Here is a 24854-nt window from a genome sequence, read left to right on the forward strand (position 1 = left end):
AACAGGTATCAGTAACTCAGTAGAATAGAAAGAAGGAAAAAAAATAATACTTCTGTGAAAAACAAACCACAAAAAAGAAACCTAGGCAAGTTTAATATGAAATAGCTCACCTATCTGCTAAAAGAAATGGGACACACTTTGTTTCTTTTTCTGACTACTTTCTGATGGAGTCTGCAAAGAATCTGTGCTCCCTTCTGGTAAAAGGGACACAATGCTAGAATGAAATTTAACCTAATGAGACTAGGAGCAGCACAGGGCATGTTAGGGTGTAGACTGAATTAACTGACGTTAAAACCTACAAATGTGGCAAGAACAGTAGTATTTGAATAGTATAAACATATTTACAAGTTCAAATTGAAACTTGTTAGTGAAGTAAAAAAAAAAACATTCTGGATAATATTTGCTTTTTTTGGGGGGTGGCTTTTTGAGACAGGGTCTTGCTGTGCAGTTCAGGCTGGCCCTGAGCTTACTTTATCGCCCAGGCTGGTCTCAAATTCACAATGATCCTCCTACCTCAGCCTCCCGAGTGCTGGGATTACGGGAGTGCGCCACCACACCTGGCAATATTTGCTATCTCACTACAACATCCAATTTTTCCTATGAACTAACAGTATAACATAAAGAACAGCCTAATCTATGGAGATAAAACAGTTGTGTTTCACTAGATACATAATTCTGCATTGTTTAAAAATTGTTTTAGCTAGGCATGGTGGTACATGCTTATAATCCCAGCACTTGGGAAGCTGAGGCAGGAGGATCTCCATGAGTTTAGGGCCAGCCTGGGCTACATAACAAGACCCTGCTTGAAAAAAAAAAACAAAACAAAACTGTTTTAAGCTTATTTACTTGGGTTTTGTGACAGAGTCTTACTATGTAGTTCAGGCTGGCCTTGAACTTGATGTGATCCTCCTGCCTCAGCCTCTCAAACATTGGTATTACAGGTATGTGCAACTATGCCTACCTTAAACTTAAATAGAATAAAAAATACAAAAAGTCTTAATACAACATGACATATAAGCCTTTTTTTTTTTTTTTTTTTGGTTCTTTGAGACAGGGTCTTGCTATGCAGCTCAGGCTGGCCTCAAACTCACAGCCATCCTATCTCAGCCTCCCAAGTACCGGGAGTAAAGGCATGTGCCACCAAACCCAGTTTTAACATGGTAGATACTATCAGCACTTGAATGTATCCTGGACGACTTACCGATTTTGTGTAGGCTTAAAAGCTCTTCTGATATTGTCACTGATTGAGCACCAAGATGGTAAAGTTGTAAGTGGCAAAGAAAGAGCCTCTTTGAGACTCAGTCACCGTCGAGACACTGGAATATAGCAATGTGAGGAAGACAAGGAGGGAAGTGGGTACCCTGGACCTAGGAAGGATCTGAAGCATGAACTGAAGCCCATAGACAGAGTGAAGAGAGAAACTTTAACGAAGAAAAAGGAGGTAGCCGGTGGCACCTTCTCCCTGAGAGGGGACTCACTGCATGGGAAGAACAGTTCAAGCCTGTGGACACACAGTGACTACTGGTGACACCACAGGTTTCCACAGAGAAATGCAACAATGGTGAGGAGTAGCGGACATGAAGGACTGCCACTAGCTGGTGGTGAGTGCTGAGGGCTCAGTCATTCCATGAGAGAGAAGGACTAGCTGGGAGGCATCTTGAGAGGGGCTGACTGAGCTCAGAACTCAGTGGCTCTCAGCTGGGCTCAGGCCCACCGAAGATGTGCTGATGGCTGCAGGCCGAATGAGTCTGGTCTCAGCCAGAAGGTGAAGGCTCACTGAGCTTATCCACTACCCCACCAAAAAGCTACTGCTGGCTTGTGGGGACAGATCAACATGGATCAGGAAGGTCTTCACATGTTGTCTACCAGTGACAGGAAAGTCACACCTGGAAGTAGACTTTTTTTCCCTCAATTTTTTTTTTTTTTGGTGTGTTTTTGCTTTTTTTCTCCTTTATTGTTTGATCTTGTTTTTATATGAGTGTGAACCTGGTTTCCATCCTCTTTGTGGTTCTGTTCTCTTCTTCTTTTTATCACTTCCCTCTCTTGCCCGCCAGTCTTCTGCACCAGCTTCCCAAAGTTATCCTGATCCCCCTTGTCCTCCAGCCTTACTTCTTCTTCTTTTTTTTTTTTTTTTGTCATTTTTCGAGGGAGGGTCTTGCTAGGTAGTTCAGGCTGGCCTTAAGCTCAGGCTGGTCTCGAACTTGCAATGATTTTCCTGCCTCAGCCTCCTGAGTGCTGGGATTACAGGCTTGTGCCACTACGCCCAGGCCTTCAGCCTTACTTTTAATAGCTTTCTTTTCTACTTCTCTATTTTCTCCCTACCCCACTTGAAATTTTAACCCCCAAGGGCAAAACTGACATATTAAGGACTTGTATACTGCATATAATTTTCTGGTTTGTTTTAGATTTTGTCATATAACCACATATCTAGTTCACACAGTTAAAGGTGGTAAATTAACGGTTAGCTCAGTTTGTCATTTTCTAGGCTATGTTTAATACTACTGTCACTGCTGATGGTACCACTATAGCCAAGAGAGACATAACTGTTCTAAACAGCTGTTTTTCCTGATATTCCAATACTGAGATTGACTAAGGATCATAGAAAATAATGTAGCACAGTGTCAAAGAACTAGGGGCTGACAAACAGGTAGCAACTTCTCATCCCTGATAAATTGAAAATGTAAGATTTTGCAACAGACTCAAAACCCTAAAACCAGCTACACCTAGAAGATACCTCAGAGAAGCAGTCATTTCCTCAGGGTTCTAAATACCACCAATAAGGCAATTCACCATAAGCAATTTATAAGCACCACCACAGAATTAAACTAAAAAAAGAAAAGAAAATGAGAAGACACTTAAATAAAATGCAACCCCAGACATCTAGTTTACCAAAGCCAAATCCAGGGGGCAATGAGGTGGGACACTCTGAAAGCCACCCACCTGGCATCTCTGAAGTGGTAACAACAAAGGAATGAGGCTCTACAAAAAATCAAATCAGAAATAATTTCTCAGATAATTGCAGAGATGGTGTCCACAATGAAAACCATGCTTAGTGAGTCTAGAGCAGATACAAATAAAAAAATACAGGAGCTTAAAAAAATTATGGAAGCCATGAATGCTCAGCATAGGAAAGAATTGGAATCCATAAGTTAGATTTAAGAAGATATCCAAAAGAATAAAAATTCCATTGAAAGTATCTGCAGCAGATTAAGCCAACGTGAGGACAGGATCTCAGATATAGAAGACAGGCTTGTCATTACACTCATGAAAAGAAATATTTCTTAAAAACAGCAAGGGACCATGAGAAATTAATCCAGGAGCTGCTAGATGAGGGACTGACTGAAGTCAAAGTGAAAGTAGGAGATATCACAAGTGATACAAAAAAAACTGTTCACAGATGTCATGGCAGAAAACTTCTCTGATAGAGAAGTTTCTTTTAAATTCTTCTTTTAGAAAAATTTAACATACAGTAAGGGAGGCATATAAACCTCCAATTAGCCACAATTGAAAAAAAAAACTATAGCCAGGCATATTGTAGTCAAGATTTCAGAAATTCAACACAAGAAGAGAATCTTACAAGCTGTTAGGGAAAAGACTCAAATCACCTATAAAGGAAAGCCCATCAGAATCATAGCTGACTTCTGAGCACAAACTCTCAAGTTTGAGCACAAACTCTCCAAGCTTCCTGAGCTTGGAGTGAAGTATTTCAAGTTCTAAAGGAAAACAACCTTTACCCTACAAAATATCTTTCAAAACTGATGGAGAAATAAGATATTTCCATAACAAAGAACATCTAAGGAAATTTATGACCACCAAACCAGCACTCCAAAATGCTTTGGGAAGGACATTTGTTTTTTCCTGGTACCGGGAATTGAACTCATGACCTTGTGCTTGCCAGGCAGGCGCTGTGCCCGAGCTAAATCCCCAGACCCTGGAAGGACATTTGAAGGACATTTTATAAAGAGATAACAAGGTCTACAACTCCATGAACATGAACAAAAGAAATCCACCAGGTAAGGCAAATAATTAAACAGAGGGAAGGAAAAAAGGGGGCCGCCAACAACAGGAAAATAACATGACAAGGGTAACGGTTATAACCATCAATGTTAATGGTTTCAATTCACCAATCAAAAGACACAGACTGGCACTATGGATCAGTAAGTAAGATGCTACAATATGCTACATACAAGAAACACATTTAATTAAGAAAGAAATTCATAGACAAAGTCAAAGGATGGAAAACAATACTCCATGTGACAGGAAGTCAGAGAAAAGCAGGGATAGCTACTCTATTTGCAGACAAAGTCAATTTCAAGCCAAGACAGTTTCTACGATTAAATGATAATGGCAACAACACATACTGGAACTTACAGGACACAATGAAAGCTGTCCTAAGAGGGTAATTTATAGCAGTGAACACCATATCAGAAAACAGAGCAAGTACAAATAAACAACTTAATGGTGAACCTCAAACTTCTGGAAAAAGAGCAGGCAGGCTAAGCCAAAAGCTTGTATGAGGGAGAAAATTATAAAGATCAGAGCAGAAATTAACACACTGAAGACTAAAAACAAAACAAAACAAAACACAATACAACACAACACAACAAAACATAGGTGCTGGATATGGTGGCTTCCAAGTGCTGAACCACTGATGTATCTTCTTTTTACTATTCAGCTACCTCCCAGGCCCTTTTATTTTTTGGGACAGAAGCCCACCAAGTTGCCCAGATGGGTCTTTAATTTAGGGTTGTCCTATCCCCAGCTTCTCAAAGTGCTGAGGTAACAGGTATGTGGCACCATGCCAGGCTAAGCAGATAGATTTTCTTAAGCAGGTAAAAGCCAAAAGTCAGGGTGGTACCTGCCTGTCACTGCAGCACTTGGGAGGCTGAGGCAGGAGAATCACTATAGATCAGAGGCCAGCCTGGGCTACATAGTGAGTTCAACCCAGCCAGACCCTGTCTCAAAACAAAATAAAGCAACAATAAAAACACAAGTAGGAGTCATCTGCTGGCATGGTGGCACGCACCTGTAATCCCAGCACTTGAGAGGCTGAGGCAGGAAGATCGCTGTAAGTTCAAGACCTGCTTGGACTACACTGAGAGGTCAAGGCCAGCCTGAACTATATATAGTGAGACCCTGTCTCAAAAACCAACCCCCAACCCTCCAGAAAGACAAGAGTCATGTGTGAGTGTCCTGTGTCCGTAGGGTTGCTGTGGCAAAGCTACTGGGCCTGAAAGTTAGAGTAACATCAGAACACTAGTGAAAGGAATTACTAATAAAGAAGCCTTGTGGGAAGGATGCTTACTAAGCAAGTCTGCAAGTTCAGAGTCACCAGCTCAGGACAATGTGCACCTATGTACTTGAGAGCTTCATCTTCTAGCTACAAAGATTAAAAAAAAAAAATAGGTGGTTACTGGCATTGTTTCCAAGGAGCAAGCCTTAAGAGTGCACATGTTCACCATTACATTCTCTTTTTTTTTTTTGGTTTTTCTCCAGTACCAGGAATCGAACTCACAATCTTGTGCTTGCCAGGTAGGCGCTGTGCCGCTGAGCTAAATCCCCAGCCCCCACCATTACATTCTCAATACAGCCAATCAAGCTTTAAAGAACGAACCACAAATAATAAATTATGAACATGCAACAGCATAATTCCTATTAGTAGCAGGGTTATCAGTACTTTGAAATACTTTTTGTCTTTTTGAGACAAGGTTTCACCAGGCAGTTTAGGCTAGCCTTGAACTCACAGGATCCTCCTGAGTCAGCCTCCCAGGTGCTAGGATTAAAACAGGCATGTGCCACCACGCCTAGCCAAAAAATCAGTTCTTACTGCACAAATTCACATTATAAATCAAGGAAAAGATAAAATAAATACTGGCTGAGTTGATGGATTTTACTTGTAATGAATATACCTTACTGTATTGTGGAGGGACTATAAACTAAAATGATCTTCATAATTCTATACTCCTTCCTTTATAAAAGTTTTCCCTCTCTAGCACTGGGGATTGCTATAAAGTTTTAAAAAACTTTTTTTTTCTTTTTGAGACAGGGTCTCATTATGCAGTTTAGGTTGGCCTTGAACTCACTTATGTAGCCCAGGCTGGCCTCAAACTTGCAAAGATCTTCCTGCCTCAGCCTCTTGAGTGCTGTGATTACAGGCATGCGCCACCATGCCCGGCCTTAAAAAACTTTTGGGAGACGAGAACAGAATTCAGAGCATTTATCTGGAGCTGAAAGATCCTGCCTGTTTATATCATGGAGAACAGAAGTTAACTAATCATAATGGTGCATTCCCATCAGTATTTCTGAGGATTCCATAAATACCCAAAGCTCAAGCTGTTATTTTTTGTTCTGTTTGTGTGACACAGAATATCACTATATAGTCCATGCTCTGCTAAAACTTATGGTAATCTTACTGCCTCAGCCTCTCAAGTGCTGGGATCAGAGGGGAGCACCATAACTCTGGGCAGAAACTTTCTTTTCAGTATAGACCAAATCCTGTACGAAACTCTTTTTGTAAGTGTTTCCTCAGTGTAAGCTCATCTCCCCACTCTGCTCTGCCCCCACCTATTTTTTTTTTTCCCCCTGCTGGGACCAGGAATCGAACTCACGACCTTGCGCTTGCCAGGCAGGCGCTGTGCCGCTGAGCTAAATCCCCAGCCCCTATTTTTGGTTAGATGTTAATTCTTCTCATTTCTTCATTCTAAGGAAAATGCCTAAACTCTTGGGAAGCAAGTCTCTTTGGTCAGTAGTATGCACAACTCACATTTCCCTCAAAACAAAAACCTTGGTAATGGTGAAACACAGTTCACATTTCCTTGACCTGTCCCAAGGGCTACATGGAACATTACCTGTGTGCAGCCTTTTAAGAATAAGGCCTTGAGCCCGCTGCAGCCTCTCACTAGTGCTTGAATGCCATCCTTGGTTACTTGGTCACACCAGGAAATGTTCAGTTGTTCCAGCAGTGGACACCCCTCGCTTAGAATAGAACACACAAGACATGCAGATCACTATCTCAAACTCCAAAGGCACCTGCAGGTGCCCTCTCACACCCAGCCTAAGCAAAATGCACAAAGCACAATAGTATTTCTCAGATGAAGACACAAACTGAAATGGAATTATTCCATTTTACAAAAACAACTGAAAGTTCAGGTTTCAACTCAGATTCCCCATCAAGTAATTCCATTAGTGTCAAAACAGTAGTAGTAACGAGGATTTAAAAACCTTCACTATAAAATTAAATTTCTTTATTTACTTACAGCACTGGAGATTGAACTCAGTGCCTGAAACTGTGTGCCTATGTTTGTGTTTTTCACATGTGGGGCCTTAGCTCCCTCAGGGAAGAAAATCCCTTTATTCTAATCCCTTTATTCTAACCCTAGGGTAATAACATCAGAACAATCTGTTTAAGGAAGCACCTGAAATGTCTGCCCTAAATTCTGTACCAGCTCAGTGAGTTTCCACACAGAATATTCTTTTCCATTGCCATTCTGAAGCAATGAAGCTATTCATAATGAGAGGCTTAAGGGTTTACACTCTACACATCCCTTCATTACATTTTCATGCTAAGGTAACACAGTCAGAACTGACTGCCCAGTTCTTCCACTGGATCTTCCTGTTTAAGTCTATCCACCTGCAATTCTGCACTGGCTCAGCACTCCATCAAAAACTTCACAGAGTCTAACGTCACCCTGCTTCTGGGTACACTCCAAAAGAAATCATATAAAAGCAAGACCCATGAGACTGTTGCTACTGCTCCAGCGTGGGTCCCTGAGGCTCTTGGTAAGTGATGTTAGGCTCCGAGGACTTAGCATTATTTCTTCTACCAAAACCCACCAGGGATGGCAGGACCCAGTGTGTACCCAACAACAGCCCAGGGCCACACCTGCTGCAGTGGCTGCCATCTGGGCCACCAGACTGGCTGTGGGCTACCAGCAGCAAGTGAGCCAGCTCGCATCTGAGAGGCTGGCAGTGGCGTGGGATGTGTGGCTTCAGCTTCCGTGCAGCATCAGCAGTGCAGAAATGCCTGGTGTCTGGAAATGCAACCATGTAGCCGGCTTTGACAAGGCTCTTTACTAAGCTGTCTAGGCTTAGACAAATTTGCAGTCCTCCTGTCTCAGCCTCCCAGAGTGCTTTGATTACAGGTATATACAATCAGCTAGTCTCTGCCTGCACAATACTAGCTTCATCTTTGATCCTTTTAACCCATATCAATTTAATTTTATAGCTGAAATACTGATAGATACCAAGCTTTTTATATTCTCATGGTTGTACCAGTACTACCTGGGCACTTGACAGCTTTGAAGAAATATCTGTTCTAGCTACTCTCAGATAAATGAGATAATTTATATGAAAATATTTTATAAATGATAAAGGTTATTATATTTATCCTGCATGGTAAAGTCCTTAAACTTGTATGTGGTCAGTATTTACAAGGAAGGTTTAAAAAGAGCCACATCTAAAATAAGTAAGAAAATAAATAAATACAGGAGCCACACTTTTATATATTCTATTTAAATCTTTTTTTTTTTTGTACCAGGAACTAACTGAGCTCACAATCTCGCACTTGCCAGGCAGGCACTGTGCTGCTGAGCCATATTACTGGCCCTTGTTCTGTTTAGGGGAGGGCCTCAAAGTTGCAGTGATCCTCCTGCCACAGCCTCCCAAGTGCTGGGATTAAAGGCATGTGGCACCACTCCTGGCCTATTTCTAAATATTTTTAATTCATTTTTTCTTTTTCAACAGCTTTCTTTCTTATTTTTCTTTCTTTTTGAGACAGAGTTTCAGTATGCAGTTCAGGCTGGTTTTGAACTCACTGTATTTTAACTTTTGACACAGGGTCTCGCTATGGAGTTCAGGCTGTCCTTGAGCTCACTTTGTAGCCCAGGCTGGTCTCAAACTTGCAAACCCATCTTCCTGCCTCAGCCTCCTGAGTGCTGGGATTACAGGTGTGTGCCACATGCCCAGCCTGAACTCACTTTAGACCCCAAGCTGGCCTTGAAATCACAGCAATTCTCCTGCCTCAGTCTCCCCTAGTGCTGGGACTACAGGCATGTGCCACACTGCCCAGCCTAAACAGCTTAACTCTTAACACATGTAAGTAAAATCAATAAGGGGACCATATCAATTTATTAAAGAGCTGGTTAAAAAAGTAAGTTTCCTAAGAAAATGAGCATTTTATCTCCCTTTTTTTATCTTCTGGATCTGTAAGGACTTTAACCACTTTACACTATACTCGTGTCATCTGGGCAGTGTGTGTATGTATGTATGTATTTATTTATTTCCGGTACCGGGAATCAAACTCATGACCTTGCACTTGCCAGGCAGGTGCTGTGCTGTTGAGCTAAATCCCCAGCCCCAGTGTGCTTATTTATGTATTGTCTATCCTGAATGTTGCTTGGGCAGATGTCTTTTCAACCAGTGGATTTCTTTTTTTTGTCTTTTTTGAGACAGGGTCTCACTCTGCAGTTCAGGCTGGCCTTGAGCTCACTTTGTAGCCCAGGCTGGTCTCAAACTTACAACAATTCTCCTGTCACAGCCTCCCGAGTGCTGGGATTACAGGCATGCTCCACCATGCCCAGTCCGACCAGTGGATTCTTTAAATTTGATAAAACTGTTGTTTTATATCTTCTGTTATATTGTAAAAAGTAATAAAAAATGCAACTTGGGGCTGGGGATTTAGCTCAGCAGCATAGCGCCTGCCTGGCAAGCGTGAGGTTGTGAGTTTGATTCCCGGTACTCGAGAAAAACCAAAAAAAATAAAATAAAAAAAGCAATTTTTGGTCATCCTGTATTTAAATAATTGCACTAGTAAGTGGTTAAAAAACACAAAAACATCATTCATGAATAAACTGTGCTATGCTGTTCAGAAATTCCAATTGCTGCAAGTCATTTCATTTAAGTATTACCTCTAACTCTAATTTGGACAGTGGTAAAATTAAAGATCTATTCAAAACTACAGTATATATCCATAAAACAAGGTTGCTATCAATCCCAACTTGTATCAGCCTATAAAAGTATGTACTAATGGACATGCTTATAACAAGAAATTTACCTCAGAGCTTTGAGAGACATGTTTGTTATCGACGTACAGGAAGCCAGGTCTAGGTGCCTGAGTTTGGAACAGAACTTGCTAAGGCTAGTACATGTACTGAAAATGGAGAAAGGAAAAATAATGAACAAACAAAATAAGGACACATTCTTACTATATCACATACCTTTCTCAGTAAATGTGTGCATATTAGAAACATAGAAGTTTCATACTCCTCAAAAGCAGCTCTATTCCCTGGGATCTTTGCACTGAGGAAGGGGCAGATACTGTTCACAAAGAAAAAGAAAGCCTAGCTGTGGGTGAGGAAGACGGTGATTTCCACTGGGAAATGTTAACAGCACACTGCTTATGTGAGCTCTCTGGGATCTACATGTATTCTTCAAATCCAGAACACCAGAAAATTAAGCTCCTGCTAGCACGAGGTCAAGTATGAGGACCAAAAGTTCTGCCTGTTGTTTTACTTAAATCTCTATTCAAGATAATCAACTGCATTGCACTAATGCATCAGATTTCTTTTCTTGTGATACTGGGGAGTGAAACCAGTGATTGCCGAGCTAGATCTCCAGCCCTTTCTATTTTGAGACAGGTCTTACTTGCTGAGTTAGTTAGTTTGGCCTTGAGTTTACAATCCTGTTACAGCATCTGTAGTAGCTGGTACAGGCACATACTACCATGCTTGGGAAGGCATACACGGCATACAGATGAGCTCAGACTGGCTGAACAAGTAAGCAGGTAATACTGCTACTGACTGTACTTTAAGAACTTTTACTTTTTATTTTCTTTTGGCCATGCTGGCAATAGAATCAAGGGCTTCGTGCGTGCTAGATAAATACTGAAGTACATTTCCGGGCCCTTTTTCATTGGAAAAAAAAATAACCTATTCCCTTCTCCCCCTTTTGTTCCAGCATTTTAAAGCACATTCCAGTAATTTTAAAGCATATTACCTCAGCTGTGAATAGGTTTGCAAACAAAAGCGTTTGGCATGTTTTTTATTTTTTTAAGACAGGGTCTCACTGTGTAGTTAAGACTGGCTTTGAACACACTATGTAGTCAATGCTTGGCCAAAATTCTGTTTCTGTTTGCAAACTACATCAGGTGACAAACACAACTGTGGCTATCTTTTCCAGAATCCTGGAACAAACTAAGTTTAGGCGCCACTGTATTTCCAATAGAGAATTGCTAATTACTATAATTAATTTTTAAATATCTCATACAAGTGTGTGTTAAGTTTCTCCTGATTGTCTCATAAATGGCTCTGTCAAAGTGATTTGTTTAAACTAGGATTTAAACAAGAGTCACACATTCTTTTTGGGGGGATGTATCTCCCTAATAAGTCTTTGGGTGGACCAATGCTTTTGTATCTTTTGGACAGATGATAAACCCTACAGTTAAGTCTAGCTTTGTAAGAGACTACCACACACAGGATGGTCTCATGGCAATCCTCCTGCCTCAGCTTCCCAAGTGCCAGGATTACAGGTGTGTACAACCATGCCCAGCTCTCTATATTCTTTAAAAATTTTTTTTTCCAATCCTGGTAACTATATTCCAAGCCCTTCTTAAATTTCTCAGCCAGGCATGGTGGTGTACACCTGTAATCCCAGCACTCGGGAGGCTGAGGCAGGAGGATTGTTTCGAGTTTGAGGCCAGCCTGGGCTACAAAAGTGAGCTCAAGGCCAGCCTGAACTGCAGAGCGAGACCCTGTCTCAAAAAGACAAAAAAAAAAATTTTTTTTTTCTCTAGATTTTGGGATAGGGTCTAAAGTCAACAAATTGTCCAAACTGGGTTCAATTTTCCAACATTGTTCTTCATATATATATATATATATTTTTTTTTGGAGACAGGGTTTCACTATGTATTTTAGGTTGGCCTTGAACTTGTTATGTAGTGCAGGCTGGCCTCCAACTCATGGCCATCCTCCTGCCTCAGCCTCCCAAGTGCTGGGATTACAGGCATGCACTACCACACGGGGGCATCTCTCCGTTTTATATCCTCTTGAATTCCTTCCTTCTTTTCTTTTCGTCTTTCTGAAACAAGGTCTCACTATATAGTTCAGACTGGCCTTGAATTCACTTTGTAGCCCAAGCTGGCCTCGAACTGTAATGATGCTCCTGCCTCTGCCTCCTGAGTGCTTTAATTTGATTTCTACAGTAATGTTTGATGGTTTAGAGTGCACCAGTCTTTTTTTTTTTTTTTTTTTTTTTTGAGACAGGGTCTCACTATGCAGCTCAGGCTGGCCTTGAGCTCACTTTGTAGCCCTGGCTGGTCTCGAACTCACAATGATCCTCCTACCTCAGCCTCCTGAGTGCTGCGATTACAGGCGAGTGCCACCACACCCAGCTGGAGTGCACCAGCCTTGTACTTCTTTTATTAAATCTACTGATTCTTTTCATTGTGCATGAAGTGGTTTTCTTAAGTTTCAATTTTGGACTGCTTGTCACTAATCTATAGTAACAGAATTATTTTTTCTATACTGACTTTTTTTTGTGGTACTGGCAATTGAACCCAGGGCCTTTCTATTGAGCCATATTCCCAGCCTTTTTTCATTTTTATTTTGAGACAGGGTTTTGTCAAATTGTTCAATCTCCCAGGCTGAGCTCAAAGTTGGGATCCTCCTGGTTCAGCCTTTCAGCGTGCTGGGATTACAGGCATGCCATACAGCACCCTGTATGTACACACTGATCTTGTTGCAAGTAAATATCTTACACTTATTTATGTATTGTAGTATTTTGATAGTTTATGATTTTATACATATACAATTACAGAATTAGGTTATTTGCAAATAAAGTTTTACGTCACACGTTTTTATCAGTATGTATTTTTAAAAACTACCTATCGGTTAGATCCTGCAATGAGGCCCTGAGTTCAGATTGTTCCCCCAAAATGAATGTTGTTCCTGACCTTAGGGAAAAAGCATTCAGGCTTTCATCAGTAAGTGTGATGTTGGCAGCAGGTTTTTCATAGATGTCTTTAACTATGATGAAGAAATTTCCTTGTACAGTGTTTGTTTTTGTCAAGAAAGGGTACTGGATTTTGTCATTTGCATTTTTCACGCCTAGTAATGTATTAGTTATCTTTCTGTGTAGTAAATTACCGTAACACAGAGTGGCTTGAAACAGCAGACACAGCGTCTCACAGCTTGTGTGGGTGAGGGGCATTCGGGCGACTTAGCCGAGGGCCTCTCACTGAGGCTCTCATAGGCGCCTGCCATCGAGGCATCAGAGCTTGGCCGAATCGTTTCCAGGCTGCACCGCGTTTCAGTCTCCTTCCCAGCTCATGTAGGTGGCCACTGGCAGACACACAAGATCCGATTCTAAGCTCACCCTCCGCTTTGGTAGGTGTCCAGCCCTCATGAGTGGCTGGCTAGAGACATGGGTTCCTGGCCACGTGGACATCTCCACAGAGCAGCCTGCCTCCCCAAGAACTAGTGACCCAGGAGAAAGCTGAGCAGGACAGAAGACTCCCTGAAACTTAATCTCAACAACAACATCCCACCCCTTCTGCAGCATTTATTCTATTGTTAGAAATGAGTCACGAGGGCCCCGAAGCCCACAAGGGGAAAGGATTACACAAGAGTGGAAATACCCAGAAATAGGATTACTTGAAGGCCATCTATTACAATGAGATGATCATGTGGTTTTTGTCCTTTATTCCAGAGGTCAGCAAACTATGGCTCAAGGGCCAAATCTTGCCTGCTGCCTGTTTTCATATGACCCACAAACTAAGAATGTTTGTTTATTCATTTTTGTGGTACGGGGAATGAACCCAGGGTTCACAGTTGCTCAGCAAACACTTCATCACTGAGCCACATCCCCAGCCCCTTATTTTTTGAGTCTTCTCAGGTTGCCCAGGTTGGCCATGAACTTGTGATCCTCCTGCCTCAGCTTCCTAAGTGGGAGTACAGATGAATACCATCCCACCTGACCTGACATACACTTTGTTTCTTTTTTTGTTTCAGATCTTTGCGGTACTCAGGACTGAACCCAGGGCCTCCTGTATACTAGGCAAGTGCTCTACCACTGAATGACAACAACCCCAGCTTTTTATTTTGAGACAGGGTCTCACTGTATCTCTAAGTGCACCAGACTGGGCTTGAACTCTCAATTCTCCTGCCTTAGCCTCTTAAGAGTGCTGGGAGTACAGCTGTGTACCACCACTCCTGGCTTTTTACATATATAGTTGTACATATATAGTTTATTATTCACCTTTGCACATATTTAGTTTATTATTCAGCCAGATCTACTTAGACATTTATAGTCTTACAGTCTTACAGTAGTTCTTTTCTTGCCAAACACAAATTCTTTTTTTTTTTTTAAAGACAGGGTTTCTCTGTGTAGTTCAGGCTGGCCCGGACTCACTATGTGGCCCAGGATGATCTTGAACATGAGGTAATCCTCCTGCCTCAGCCTCTCGGGTGCTGGAATTACACACATGTGCCACCATGCCTGGCCTACTGTGGCTTTTATTATCCCTACTACATATAGATTGACTATGATTTTAATTTCACTTTAAATACAATATTCTTATTTCAAATTCTTATTCCTTTTCCACTTTCTTTTTTTTTTTTTTTTGTCTTTTTGAGACAGGGTCTCACTATGCAGTTCAGGCTGGTCTCGAACTTGCAATGATCCTCTTGTCTCAGCCCTCCCAAGTGCTGGGATTATAGGTGTGTGCCACAATGCCCAGTCTTCTTTTCCACTTTCATGTTGCCTTCTTCTTTTAAAATATCCTTCCTGAGCCAGGCATGGTGGTGCACACCTGTCATTCTAGGACTTGGGAGGAGGAGGCAAGAGGATCACTGCAAGTTTGAGGCCACCCTGGGCTATGGAGTGAGTTCAAGGCCAACCTGAAATACATAGTAAGACCTTGTCTCAAAAAATCAAAACTCAAACCAAACCAAACCAAACCAAATCTTTCCTGTGATCAGCTCAGTATAGTAATTAGCCCTCATTTAAAGCATCCACAGGTCACATATAAGCACCATCCACAATGTATTTACCCTTCTAAAGTATGCAATACTTACGCATCTGTAGTCTTTGTACATCCATTTAAATTCAGTACTTCAATATTTCTACAGTTTTGTGCAAATGTCCTTTATGGGAAAGAAACAAAGTAAAAGGTTAAATGAAATGGGCAAAATTCCTAGCATAAAAAGTAAAAAAAAGATACTTGTGATATTGTGATAGGAGAAATATGTATTCAGTTTCCATCTCTAGTTATTTGAATAGACCTTTTAAGACCCCTGCAATTCCTACATGACAGGAGTTACCTTCTGTTATAATACTTGTGGTTCAACTATGGCTAGGTAACACAGCCATCATAAAAAGCCCTAAGTGAGGGGGACTGGGCAGCTTCTGGGTGGGTGAGCACAATCATGTGCTGGGAGGTGGAATGCACTAATTCGTCAGGCATGGAAGGTCTTCTTCTTGGGACCCTTATGACTCTAAACTGTGCACTTCAGCTGCACCCTTCACAATAACTAGTAAGGTAACTAAAGGGGTTTCCTGAGTTCTGTGGACCACTGCAGCAAATCCTCAAGCTCCAGGAGAGGAGGGTAACCCTTGATTTCCATCCCACTCATCAGAAATACACAGCAGTGGGGTGTGGTGATGCAAGCCTATAATCCCAGCACTGTATATGGGAGGCTGAGGCAGGAGAAACACACATTCAAGCCCAGCCTGGGCAGTTTTGCAAGATCCTGTCTCAAAATAAAATAACAAAAAGGGGAAAGGATAAAGCTCAGTGTAAAGACTGTATATTCAATTCTCAGTAACCCCCCTAACTGCTCCCCAAAACTACATAGCAATGTGGGACTTATAGCTGGCATCTCAATATGGGCAATCTTTTGGAGTAACTTTCTGAGTCATTATTATTTTTTGGACTGTGGGGTCTGAGATAACTGTGTGTGCTCACTGTCAGTACTGAATTATGAGACATCGAAGAATTGGTCATTGGTGGAAGAAAACCAAAGTTCAAAGAACAAAAAAAGTTACTTGGTTCCAAAAGAACCATTTATGATAAAGAATCTGGTCTTTCTGGGGGAAGTATCTGACTTTATTTCATTCATTCATTCAGGACCAGGAATCAAAGTCAGGACCTTGCATTTGCCAGGTAGGTACTGTGCTGCTGAGCTATCTCCCTCACCTTTAATTTTATTTTAAAGTAAAACAAAATTTCAAAACACGGTAATAGGAGAGTAACAATGGTTAATATATTGCATATGGCTATTTTTAAATTAGTTATTCAGAGTAAAAGATATATGCATTTAATTGTCCAAACAGTATTAGTACAAACCTTTCTTTTTGAGGGGGGTGTTTCTGGTACGGGGAATCGAACTCACGACCTTGTGCTTGCCAGGCAGGCGCTGTGCTGCTGAGCTAAATCCCTAGCCCCTAAAGCTTTCTTTTCAATGAACTAAGACAAATTACTAGTATGATGATGGTAACTATCTTCTATGTGTGTATATACATATTTTTTCTTTTTTCTTCCTTTCTCTCTTCCCCCATCTTAAGTTCTCTTTCCTTTTGAAAACAGTTTCCATTTTACAATATCTATTGCACATTTTGGATCTTATTTACTCTTTCAGCTTCTCACACTCTTACTCTTTTTTCTTATTTATTCTTACAACAATTGTATAACCAGGTATTTCTGTGTTATGAACAATGTATACACATTTGAATTTACAACCAGTTAGAATTTTAAAAAACTACCTGAAGCATTTTCTGGTGAGGTGATGGTGTTCTTTATTGCAATCAAAGTGATTAATCAGGGCCGGGGATATAGCTCAGTGGCACGCTCCGCAAGCTTAAGATCCTGAGTTCGATTCCTGGTACCCAAAACAAGTGATTAATCAAGCCAGGGTGGTGGCCCATGCCTGTAATTCCACCATTATGGGAAGACAAAGCAGGAGCACAGTAAGTTCCATTCCAGTCTTAGTGATTTAGCAAGATGTTGTCTCAAAATAAATAAAAAAGGGCCGGAAAACCCAGGCATGGTGTTACATGCCTGTAACTTCAGCACTCAGGAGGCTGAGGCCCATGGATCACTCTGGGATGGAGGTCAGTCTGGGATACACAGCAAACTCAAGACCAGCCTGGAGTGAGACCCTGTCTCAAAAAGAGAGCTTGGGGAGTACAGAGCTGTAGGTCTGTGGTGTGCCTGCTCTTGGGCAACTGCCATCAAGGTATTGCTGCAGGTGGGAACTGACACCCATAGTTGAGCAGTTCCTGGTGCCATGTTGCAGAGCAGGGTCTGCAGGTTGCAGGAGAATCTGCAAGGGTTTCTGGGTAGAATCACAGGTCATCAATAATGGGGACAGGAGTAGTGTTCCAGCCTCAGTTTCTATTTATAATGGTGACATGGAAAAAACACTGCCAGATGCCCAGCATGAATCTGGATGGAGTAGCTCCAAGAGTTCTGTGACAGCTCACCTTGCTCACAGACACAAGATACTAACAGAAGGGCTGGGGATTTAGCTCAGCAGCACAGTACCTGCCTAGCAAGTGCAAGGTCCTGAGTTCAATTCCCAGTACCAGAAAAAAACAAAAAACAACAACAACAAAAAAAGTAGAATAAGATACTAACAGAGCTTCTGAAACATACATAGAGCAATGGAGAAAGAAACAGCTCTCAGTCCAAGGACAATTATATTGAGAGAAGTTGAAGACATCTTGAAGAAAAACTTGGATTGGATATGGCATTGGTCAAGCTGGCTAGAAAAAATAGCCCTGAGGAGCTCCTCTTTAAATACCCAAAGCACACAGCTACTCTCAGTATGAGAAACAAAAGTGTCCTGAAGAAAAGGGGCATTTTCTCTGCAGAATTTCTAAAGGTTTTTTCTTCTATCCCTGCTGCTGTCTCATCTAGCCACTGGATTGGGGATCTACACTGGAAGGCATCTGACAACCTGCACTAACACTTTTTGATGAATTGGACCCAACTTTGCTGACATGGTGGCGATTTGTATTTGGGCTTGTGACAGCTAACTTGAAGAGCTATCCTGATTGTTGGGTGGCTGCATTACTTATTTATTCTGTACATGCTGCGGTCCTGATTAGTAAAGTGAAAAACAGACACTAAAACCATGCTGATCTATAATTATACCGATAAGAATCAATTAATAAGCATGGCAGAATAACAGCTACTATAAGAATTCAGCAGTAAATTTTCTTTAGATGTTAGATATAATCAGTATAAATAATTTTAATATGCTAGTAATGATGTGTGTATTTTAAAATGTCAAACCTTAATTTAGTTAAAATACTTTGTACATATATATGAACATTTTATATTTCAAAGAATGAATAACGTTGATATTAAAATCACTACATTGCTGGGCATGGTGGCACCTGTGTATAATCCTAGCACTTGGGAGGCTAAGGCAGGAGGACTGTCACGAGTTAGAGGCCAGCCTGGACTACACAGTGACAGCCTGTCTCAAAAAACCAAAAAAATCATTAAGAAGCTTACATAAAGTGGCTTGCCCAAAAGAAATATTGTGGCCTTGTAATTATACTATTGTAGAATGTTTAATTTACATGGATGCAGATTGTCTATCAAGACCACTTCACTATATAAACTGTTCCTAGGTAATAAACAGAGAACAAGGTACAATTACAAATTCCACTGAGCTGGCACACGAAGCTGCTGCTGCTTTTCCAGGGTGAGGACTCCAGGTAGTTACTTCGAGTGGTCAGTTTTCTGACAAAGGCATCTCTTGAGTATCTTTTAGCCTGCTTTACTCTGGATTTCATCTTACTGTTGTGCTCCACTTTTGTGTGCACTTAAAATTAACTTTACTGTAAACAAATCAGTGTCTACTTTAGAAGACAAAATAGAAAAAAAAAATAATTGCCAAATCAGAAAAAAAGGAAAGAAAAGAAAGGAAAAAAAAAAAAGGCTTGGGATGTAGTTCCACGTGAAAGGCCTGGGTTTAATTCTCAGTTAAAGGAAAAAACAGATTAATTAGTTATTAATTATTATTATTATTATCTTACCTTAATGCATTGTCTCCTACTCCAAGACACCCACGAAGACTTAACTTTCGTAAAAATCCTCCACATCGTTTTGAAATATTCTCCACTACTCGGCCCTGAAATGAGAAATAGGTAAACAGATAACCTGCCTCACTGCTTTTGAGAGGAATACATCCTACTTTTTAACAATTTATAAACAGAAAGAAATGGTTTCTATGTGTTTCAAAGACCTAATTAAATAGGAAAATATTGTGTTCAATTTGTAAGATATTCTGTATTTGAAAATATACGTCTAGGTCTCTTATGGCAGGCACTACATGCAAGCATACTGTTCACCTGGGTTAAAGCACAGCTACTGAGCTGGGTATGGTGCCTCATGCCTGTAATCCCAGCATTTGGGAAGCTGAGGCAGGAGGACTTTTGTGAATTTGAGGCCAGGCTAAACTGCATAGCGAGACCCTGTCTCAAAACAAACAAACAAAACATCAATGGATGAATGGATAAATGAAATATGGTTTTTATATGCAATCGAGTAGTACTCTGTCATAAAGAAGGATAAATTTAAAGAGATTTTTAGGTAAATGGATCCACCTTGAGACCATACTTTTAAGTGAAATAAATTTGACACAAGTGTTTAAATATCGCATTGACAGATACTGGGAGTACGAAGAAAATGTTCAAATGCGAAGCGAAACAAGTGGTGGGGAGGGAGAAGGGAGGAGTGGGATATAAACAAAGCTTTTCTAAATAAGGAGAGCAGGAGGGTTGCAGGGGAGGAATGGAGAAAAAAAAGAATCAAGATATTTCACGTACAGGTACAAAGTCCCTATGATAAATGTGATCACTCTTCATATCAAAGGAATACTAATAAAATTAAAAACAGAAATAAAAAAACAAAACAAAAAAACCAGCTAGTGAACGACAATGTGGGTATTCATCTGCTCTCCTTTCCGAAGTATCTGTAGCACTCTGTAGAGCAGAGCTCAGTGAACACTGGACACTGGACTTGCTAAGTGACTGTGCGTCCTATATGAAGATCTGCACCCATGAAGGGCTGAGAACTGTGAAAACTAAAATCCAGCACAATGCCTGGGGGAGTTACTTCAGAAGCATGTTCCAAGATAATGGAAGATTTATGACAGGGTTTTAAAAGTTTTCTACATGGACCCTCAAGAAAATTTATTTCTGCTAAAGCTTAAAGCACTGTGAGGAAGCTGTTATTTTTACTCTCTGACTGAGAGCACTAAGGAATTTCAATTCAGATTAAAGTAATTTCAGTGTGGCTATTATGCTTCTCTATTTTAGAGATTTAGGCTATACTAAAAGATGAAATATTAGGGGGAGTGAGTGAAAGTGGGGGATAAACCTTTCTTAAGAACAATGGAACTAGGGAGGGGTGAAGGAAGAAAGAAAAAAGAAGAAATGGGAAAAGGGTAAAATGGAAACAAAACTTTGTGAATAAGGAGGGGAAGAGGGGCTGAAGAGGGGAGAAATGAGAAAAAAAAAGAGGAATCAAGACATATCATGAACTGGTACAAATTGCCTATAATGAATGAGACCATTATGTATACCTAAAGAAAAAAAAATTTTTTTTTTTTGAGACAGGGTCTTGCTATATATAGTTCAGGCTGGCTTTGAACTCACTATATAGTCCAGGCTGGCCTCTAACTTGCAGTGATCCTCCTGCCTCAGCCTCTGGAGCACTGAGATTACAGGTGTGCACAACCACACTCAGCTATGTATATCTAAATTATACAAATAAAGTTAAATTAAAAAACAAAAGGGACCAACATAATGCTCTAAAAATCATATTGTCTACTGAGCTTCCAATGACCAGTTTCATTATATTCATTATGTCTATAATTTTATTATGAAGATAGAAGTATGATGTTCCTTCTGGAACTCATGAAAGGAGCTGATATGACTATGTACCAAGTAATAAACAAGCACATCCACATTCTACAGAGCTATGCATGTGGGAAGTATTACTGGAAAAGATTTCCTAAGCACTGCAATGCCTAACTTGAATTGTGAATGTAAGTTTTTTTATTGGTTGAAATAGGAAAATAAAGAAACCTCAAAAAAAAAAGGAGAACAATTTAATACACAATTTCGGTATTCTTCATTTTACTAAAACCGTATCTCTGCTTCTCCAAGAACTAAAATGCACATCTCAAAAACACAAGCAAGTAGCATCCCAACAACTCTACTGTTCTTCAGTGAACAAATATAAAATGACTTCTTTAAAATGAACGAACACCAGGCGGGACATGGTGGCACATGCCCTTAATCCCAGCACTTAGGAGGCTGAGGCAGGAGGATGGCTGCATGTTCAAGGCTATCCTGGCCTACAAAGTGAGTTCAAAGCCAACCTCCACTACATAGCAAGACCCTGTCTCAAAAAGGCAAAAAAAACAAAAACATCCCATCAAACACACGTTCATAGTATAGTTTTGCAAAAATAAAACACTTGGGGTCCTACTTCAGGACTAAAATTATTCTAAGTAATTTAGTATTATTTCAATGACATAATCATACTTATTCTCAAAAACGAAAGAAACTCTTGGGAACTTTTGGAAATGCCCATGAATTTCAGATATATTCAAAATAATAGTTTCTCTCTCTAGGAAAATAAGACTTATATGGCTGGTGCTAATCTGTTCCATGCTGTAATTACTAACAAGAGAAATGCGGCCACACACCACATAACTATACCTCAATATCCCTCTGGAAATCAAACAGGTCAATTCGCTGCCAGTTGCTGCCATCCAGAGCAAGAACATTCCAGGCCTATTTTGAAGAAAAAGAGGCAGAAAGAGCAAATTTGAAATAAATAACCAGCAATATTCATGTTTACCAATCAACCAACCAATGACTAAAAGCACGCTGAAAAATCCCTTAGCACCTACTGGTAACTAATCCCAGCCTATCCGCCTTAATCTGATACACTCTTTACTCTCCATCAACGCGGGGGTACAGAAACCTGCAGCTACAGATCTTTAACTACGGAAGGGCAGATTGTGATAAGCCTTATAGCCAGAACCAGATTAGACTGGAAACACTTGCCTACCTCTGGGGAAAGAATCTAGGGCCTCTACACTGAACTACATCCCCAATCTTTTTTATTATTTGTTTTAAAGTAGGGGCTTATTGTAGTACAGGCGTATAATCCCAGCTATCCAGGAGGCTGAGGCAGGAAGACTGAAGAGTCTAGCCTGGGCAACTCAGCAAGACCCTGTCCCACAAATAGGAAGGGTTCAGGATGTAGCTCAGCGGTGCAGCGCTGTCTAGCATGTGTGAAGTTCTGGGTTCAAATCCCAGTACTTAAAACACCATTGGTTGTTTTAAAAATGGCATGCATATTGGTAAGTTAACATGGTATACATAATGCGGTTGTATCATATTACATTTATCTGTGAACACAGACCTAAACATCCCTTCAAACTCTTACCATAACCACCACCACACACGCATGTACACAAATAAGAAAACAAACCTTAATGTATAATGTTCCTATCAAACTAACTTTAATTTCTGAGTTGGCATGGTGCTGCATTCCTATAAGCCCAGCTCTCTGGCAGGCTGAGGCAGGAGGAACACAAGTTCCAGCCTAGCCCAGACAATTTATCAAGATCCTGTCTTGAAATAAAAAGTTTAGAAAAACGGTTGGGAACGCAGCTCAGTGCAAAGGCTCTCCAGCCGCTAGTCCCATGGGGAAAAAAAACCCAGTAATTTCTGCATCCCAGAAGTGACTGTTAACTATTTGGTAATATTTGTTAAATGAATGAACTAAAAGCTGATGTCTGATTTGTACAAAGATGGTAATTGTAGGTGCATATCTCAAGTTAATTACGCTTTTATTATGAAAGATTAGAAATGACTCTCTAAGGTAATTTTCCCATAATGAATATTCTACCCTTTTTAGTGACAGCTTACGAAACCATGGTATTTGGCCATTGTCACAACAATGCCAATGAATACATTGGGTTGCCCAAGCACAACACAGAAGCTAATTTGGGAATGTGTTATGGCTTGCATCTAGATGACCTTAAAAAAAAAAAGGGCTGCGGACATAGCTCAGTGGCACAAGCGCCTGCGTGGCAAGCGGAAGGTCCCGAGTTTGAATCCCGGCACACTCACAAAAAAACCAAGAAACAAAAAACAAAACAGATGCCCCTTAAAGCCTTTTGCCCTCATAGGTGGGGCTTTTCAGAGCTGGCTGGATCTGGAGTATGTGACACTGGGATAAGGGTGTGACACTAATTAGTCCACTGATTGCAATTAGGACAGTTCTGGGTGTGGTTGAATAGATTTGCTGAAGACTGAAGGCCCACCTTGGAGGAGCGTGGCGTTACCCAAATGGCCGGGAGGAAATAGAAGGGAAAGGCAGGCTCGCTGCTGTTATTTCCTGCCTGCCCATTTCTCCTCTGTCATGTCCCTGTGCCATGATGCCCTGCCCTGGAGGCTGTGAACCAAAATAAACCTTTTCCTCTCTAACTTTGTCCTGACAATGAGAAAAGTAACTAAGACAGAATGAAATCTGGTTTGTGCTTGAAGTTTTTCTTCATGTGCTAGGGACTGAACTGAGGGTCTGGAGCATGCAAGGCAAAACGCTTTGCTACTGACCCACACTCCCAGTTTCAAAAAAAGATTCTAGCTAACATCTTTTAAGAATATGGAGAAATAAACCTACCCTTTTCAAAAATTAATTTCTCAAATCTATCCTTGTTATTTTCGTGGTGCTAGGAACTGAAGGGCCTGGGACATGCTAGGCAAGTGCTCTACCACTGAGCTACACCCTGAGCCCAAGCTTAACTTTTTAAATGTGATAACAGGAATTGAAGGCAGGGCCTCATATGCACTAGGTATGCACTATACCACTAAGCTATATTCCCAAACCTTTTTTTTATCTTTCTCTGAAAAAATTCTTTTTTTTGGAGTGGGGGGTTCATTTTTGAGACAGTGTTTTGCTTTGTAGTTCAGGCTGGCCTTAACCTCACTTTGTAGCTCAAGCTGGCTTCAAACTTGCAGTCATCTTCCTGCCTTAGCCTCCTAAGTGCTGGGATTACAGGGTGCATCACCATGCTCGGCCCTTCTCTTAAATTTTGACACAAGGACAACTCCCTAAGCTGTCCAAGTTGCCTCAAACTTGTAATTTTCCTGCTTCAACCTCCTCAGTAGTTGACATTGTAAGTTGTATGCTACCAATCCAGGTTAAGCCTAGCTTTTTAATTTAGATGTTCAATGTTTTTCACAGAAAATGTTTCCTGCCTATATTATGCAAATAAAAGTTATAAAATGTTAGTGAATAGTACATGTATTTAGAACCCCATCATAGAATTACATAGGATGTGTATGCCATGGTTGAAATAACTGAAACATAACAATGTACAAGAAACACCTAAACACAGTTAACTTACTGGAATGGCAAATATCCTGAGCATCAGAAAGGGGTCCCCCTATAACAGTGGTGGCGAACCTATGCACGAGTGCCACAGTGGGCTGTTTGTTTCATTGAAAGCTCCGAAAGGTTTCCCATCACTGCCTTGTAATTATGCCACCCATTCTTACCCTGGAAACCTGAGCACAGCGACACAAGGTAACGACATCGAGGAAAGAAAATATCCTAAAGAGAAGAGAGAGATAGACTTTATGAGAAAATGCTTTCTCTTTATTTTTATAAAATTTAAAATTTTTATTAGTGCATGTTTGCAGTACACATCTTAAGTTCTTTTTATGTTCCCTCCCTCCGCAACGGCAGCAACCCCCACAATCTCTTGATCCCCTTTCTATCTGAGAAAGATCTCTCTCTAGTTCCTATTAACTAACTTTTA

At 40.7% G+C, this 24854-nt stretch overlaps 1 protein-coding gene and 1 pseudogene across 4 annotated transcripts in view; one reads left to right on the forward strand and one right to left on the reverse strand.

Moving 5' to 3' along the window:
* Positions 1-24854, reverse strand: part of Fbxl20 (F-box and leucine-rich repeat protein 20) — a 104149-nt gene that overhangs the window by 15731 nt on the left and 63564 nt on the right. For all 4 annotated transcript variants that reach the window (XM_013519186.1, XM_005394302.2, XM_013519187.1 and 1 more), the window contains exons 3-9: positions 24592-24646; positions 21736-21810; positions 19042-19136; positions 15069-15137; positions 10052-10147; positions 6849-6975; positions 5306-5380 (exon numbers count right to left, since the gene is read on the reverse strand). In XM_013519186.1, coding sequence (XP_013374640.1) covers positions 5306-5380; positions 6849-6975; positions 10052-10147; positions 15069-15137; positions 19042-19136; positions 21736-21810; positions 24592-24646 — 592 coding nt within the window. The remainder of the gene's footprint in view (positions 1-5305; positions 5381-6848; positions 6976-10051; positions 10148-15068; positions 15138-19041; positions 19137-21735; positions 21811-24591; positions 24647-24854) is intronic.
* Positions 16481-18264, forward strand: LOC106149623 (annotated as a pseudogene).

The sequence above is a fragment of the Chinchilla lanigera genome, unplaced genomic scaffold (genome assembly GCF_000276665.1).
Source record: "Chinchilla lanigera isolate Chin_1 unplaced genomic scaffold, ChiLan1.0 scaffold00050, whole genome shotgun sequence".
Taxonomy (NCBI): domain Eukaryota; kingdom Metazoa; phylum Chordata; class Mammalia; order Rodentia; family Chinchillidae; genus Chinchilla; species Chinchilla lanigera.